Consider the following 4,195-nt stretch of genomic DNA (forward strand, 5'->3'; position numbering starts at 1 on the left):
GGCCTGAGGGGATGGTGCTTGGGGAGGGCGACGAGGCCGGGGTGTTGCAGCCCTCGCAGCAGCGGCAGCAGCAGCAGGGCGGCGCCACCCAGCAGCAGCAGCAGCAGCAGCAGCAGCAGCAGCAGCAGCAGCAGCAGGTGGGGCAGCAGCAACAGCAGCGGCGGGGGCAGGCGGCGGTGCCAGCGGTGGCACAGCAGCGGCAGCAGCGGCGTGCGCCAAATGCGACGCCCGCGCGGGCTCCACGGCGGGGCGGCGGGCAACAGCAACAGCAGCAGCAGGAGCAGGAGCAGAGGCCCAAGCAGCCGCAGGAGCAGCAGCCCCCAAGCGGCAAGGACCCTGGAGCGTCGGGCCACGCCAGCACAGCCCATGGCGGCAGCAGCGGCAACGGCGGCGGCGGCGGGGCTGGCGGCGGCGGCGGCGGCTGCGGGCTGGGTGCGAACGCGAGCGTGCTCGCGTGCCGGGCGGAGTGGCTGCAGCACCTGGGGCGCCACGCGGAGTGCTACGCGCTGACTGAGCGCGTGCTGGAGCGGGACCCATACGCGGCAGAGTGCCTGGCCCCCCACCTGGCGGCGGCGCTGCAGCTGGGCCGGAAGAACGAGCTCTTCCTCAGGCGAGGGCGCCCCGTCGTGCGCCCGCGCGCGGCCGCCGCCGCCCTGCAAGCCCTGCTTTCCGATGGATGCGGCGCCGCTTGCTTATCAATGCCTGCTCGAGGCGGAACGCGGGGCCGGCCGCCAGGGTCGGGCCGCGGAGCGCCCGGCCTGCCGCCCAATTCCCTGGATTCACAAAGGCTTGCAGCGCTGCGGTAGGCGCAGCCACACCAACCCCCGAGCCGACACGAATGGCACCCCGCCCCAGACGCGGCCTGATCTGCAACCTCAAAACGCCGCAAACGCAATCCCACCTCTAGGAGCCACCAGTTGGTCGAGGAGTACCCCGACAGGGCCCTCTCCTGGTTTGCAGTGGGCTGCTACTACATGGCGGCGCGGCACTTTGAGGCGGCGCGGCGCTACTTTTCAAAGGCCACCAGCCTGGACAGGAACAGCGCGCACGCCTGGGTTGGCTTTGGGCACGCGTTTGCAGCGCAGGTGGGGGCCCGGTGCATGCGCATGCGCGTTGAGTGTTTGTGTGTGTCTCGCGCATGTGTGTGCGTGAGTGTGTGTGTGTGTGTGTGTGTGTGTGTGTGTGTGTGTGTGTGTGTGTGTGTGTGCGGTTGCGCACGGCGCCAGCATGTAAAGGGATGGCTTCGGGGATGTTGATGATTTTCAATACCCAACCTGCATAGAGTGCCAAGCAGAGCTCGTTGGGTTCTGCCCAAGGGGTGTGCGCGGCGCCAGGCGGGGGCCGGGCAGGCAGGCCTGCTGGTGTTGTGGGACAGGGCGCGCGGCCATCAGGGCGGGCGGCGCCTGTGAGGCCGACGACGCACTCAACTTCCCCTTGCGCCTCACATCGCATCGGCCATCAGGGCCCGTGTGTGAATTGCCGCATCCCCACACCCACATGCCAAACAGCCGACCGACCGCCCAACCAACCGAACCACACTTTACCCCGCCGTCACCGCGCCCCCAACGCCCCCAGGACGAGAGCGACCAGGCCCTCGCTGCCTACCGCACCGCCGCGCGCCTCTTCCCGGGCCTGCACACGCCCGTGCTGGGCATGGGCATGGAGTACAGCCGCATGAACAACCTGGGGCTGGCGGAGAGGCTGTTCCGCGCCGCGCACGCGCTGTGCCCGGACGACCCGCTGGTCTGCCACGAAATCGGGGTCCTTGAGTACCGCAACGGCCGCCACGCCGCTGCGGAGCGCTGGCTGCGCGCCGCGCTCGCGGCGACGCCGCGCTCGGGCGGTGGCGGCGGCGGCGGCGGCGGCGGCGCGCTCCCCGCGGCGGCCGAGGCGACGCTGCTCGCGCTCGGCCACGCGCGGCGGAAGCTGCGCGACTTTGGCGGCGCTCTGGAGGCGTACCGCGGCGCGCTCGCGCTCGCGCCCAACGCGGCGAGCACGCACGCGGCGGTGGCGTTCGCGCTGCAGCTGTCGGGGGACTGCGCGGGCGCGGTGCGGGAGTATCACATCGCGCTCGGCCTGCGGCCGGACGACGCGTTTGCGCAGGAGATGCTCGGGGAGGCGCTGCGGGAGGAGTGCGCCCGGGCGAGCGCTGAGCTGGACGACGGTGGCCTAGGGGTGTAAGGGCGCGGCCGCGGCTGCTGGGGAGCGCTGGGCGCGGCCGGCGGACGGCCTGGGCGCCGCCGCTGCGGCCGGCGCAGGCACAGGAGGAGTAACCAGCCCAACAACCAACCACTCTTGCGTCAGAGCAGATGTGTTGGAGCGGCTATACTACTTATATGACACGGATCGTCAAGCGAGGCGGCAGCGCGGCAGGCACACATATCAAGCACCTCTGCATCATGCACGCAAGCGCAGCACGGGTCACCACCACACCGGCCGCCGACTCGTCGTGCTGCAAGGTGCTTCTGCAGGCCAAAGCAAGTGCTGCCAGCCAAACTAACGTATCAGATCTCATGTTACGGGCCGAATTCAGCAGCTCTATTTCGTGATTTGCCTGCGTGCCGATCTTTAACGCCTCACCCCTTGCAGTTGCAGCCGGCCGCAACGTCATGGGCAATGCACAGAGCGCTGTGATGCCTCCGCCACCTCGAGCATCAGCCGCCTCAGCCGAAACGGCCTGTCCCGTCATAGACTCGGGGGCCGAGCAGCAGGACCAGCACCAGTCACGCTGTCCCGTACCTGAATCGGCCCGCACAAGCGCTGTCTACAACGTTTATGGCCAGCGGATAGACCTGCCACAAACACCGGGCCCTGCGGACCCGCTGGCGGCGCTGCGCAGTACTGATGTGCTCGACCCGAAGAACAACATGCCGCTCGCGCCCAACCAGCAGCCGTGCCCCGGCCAGCGGCGGCTGCTGTCGACGGAGCGCATTGAGTCCAACATTCCAAAGGGCGGCACCAGCGAGACGTGGGTGTACCCGTCGCCGCAGATGTTCTTCAACGGTGGGTGGGCGGCGCAATAGCGCAGCTGCCAGCAGCATGAGCGGGGCTCGGTGGTTCCAGCCGCCCTGGGGTTCGAGGGTGTGGGGCCCCGCCGCCTTTCTTGGATGATACATCATGCGGCCTGAGCTCCGGAAAGGCAGCTGCTATGGAACCAGCGTCAGGCGCGGCATGCCAGGGTGGCCATCCCGGCGGGCAGCAAACCCCCAGCCCGCCGAACCGCCCCACCTCGCACGCCCGTCCACCCGCCGCGCAGCCCTGCGGCGGAAGGGCAAGGGGGACGACGTGAGGGAGGAGGACATGGAGTCGGTTGTGCGCGCACACAACAGTGAGCGGCGGCCGCACGCCGGTGCTAACAGCCACCGGGGGGGTGGGGCGTGCATGATGGAATCGGCTGGGCCGCGGCGCCTAGCACGGTGGCCCGGGGCCGCTTGCGGCCCCTTGCCTGAAGGCCCAGCTGCTGCAGGTTGTGGAGGCAGCTCTTCACGCCCGCGCTGCACGCGCTTTCCCACAACGCGGCTGCACGTGTACCCTTTCCCACCCAATAATGGTTGTCTTCATGCCCCTTGGATTCCTGCAAAACCCGGAGCCATGAACGAGGTGACGTGGCAGCGCGTGCTGGACTGGGAGCAGCTGCACTGCGACAGCTGCCGCTACCCCACACTGCTCAAGTTCCAGGGCCGGCCCGACGACCTCAGGCGAGCGGACGGCGGCCTTCACTTTCATCTCTTTCGGCGCGCTTTGGTCCAGGGGCACCGTTTTGGCGCGTGTGCCCACCCTACTGCACGTCGACGCGCCAGCTGCCCTATCGTGCCGCGCCCAACGCGGCCTCATTCTTGTCCCCGTCCCCTCCCCCCCCTGCAGCCCCCTGGCACGGCTGCGCGGCTGGCTGGGCGGCCCGCTGCCGTTTGACCGCCACGACTGGGTGGTTGATCGATGCGGGCGGGAGGTGCGTTACGTCATCGACTTTTATTACTACGATGACAAGGCCGGCACGCCAGAGGTGGGTGCAGCGCAGCTGCGACACTCCACAAGGGCGCGCGTACAGCGGTCACGCACACCCCTGCCTGGCGCACAGCCCTGCCTTGCGCGCTCCGCTTGGCCCAGGGGCTGCCTGGCTGCTCTGCCAGCCGAGCCTGCGCGGCCCATGCCCGCGCTCGCGGCCTTGCAGCTCGGCCTCCCTTCCCCTTACTGG

At 69.5% G+C, this 4,195-nt stretch overlaps 2 protein-coding genes across 2 annotated transcripts in view; both read left to right on the plus strand.

The window, feature by feature from the left end:
- Positions 1-2,181, plus strand: part of MNEG_11779 (putative Cell division cycle protein 16) — a gene marked incomplete at both ends in the record, with an annotated part of 4,233 nt that extends 2,052 nt beyond the window's left edge. The window contains 2 exons of the mRNA XM_014039749.1: positions 961-1,085; positions 1,576-2,181. Of these exons, the coding sequence (XP_013895203.1) occupies positions 961-1,085; positions 1,576-2,181 (731 nt within the window). The remainder of the gene's footprint in view (positions 1-960; positions 1,086-1,575) is intronic.
- A 686-nt stretch (positions 2,182-2,867) lies between these two features.
- Positions 2,868-4,003, plus strand: MNEG_11780 (cytochrome c heme-lyase; the record flags this gene model as incomplete). The annotated part of the gene is made up of 4 exons (XM_014039750.1): positions 2,868-3,003; positions 3,257-3,328; positions 3,590-3,671; positions 3,865-4,003. Coding segments are annotated over 4 exons (429 nt in total), but the record flags the coding sequence as incomplete, so codon positions are not given.
- Positions 4,004-4,195: the final 192 nt, after the last annotated feature.

This window comes from Monoraphidium neglectum (assembly GCF_000611645.1).
Source record: "Monoraphidium neglectum strain SAG 48.87 unplaced genomic scaffold scaffold02903, whole genome shotgun sequence".
Classification (NCBI taxonomy): domain Eukaryota; kingdom Viridiplantae; phylum Chlorophyta; class Chlorophyceae; order Sphaeropleales; family Selenastraceae; genus Monoraphidium; species Monoraphidium neglectum.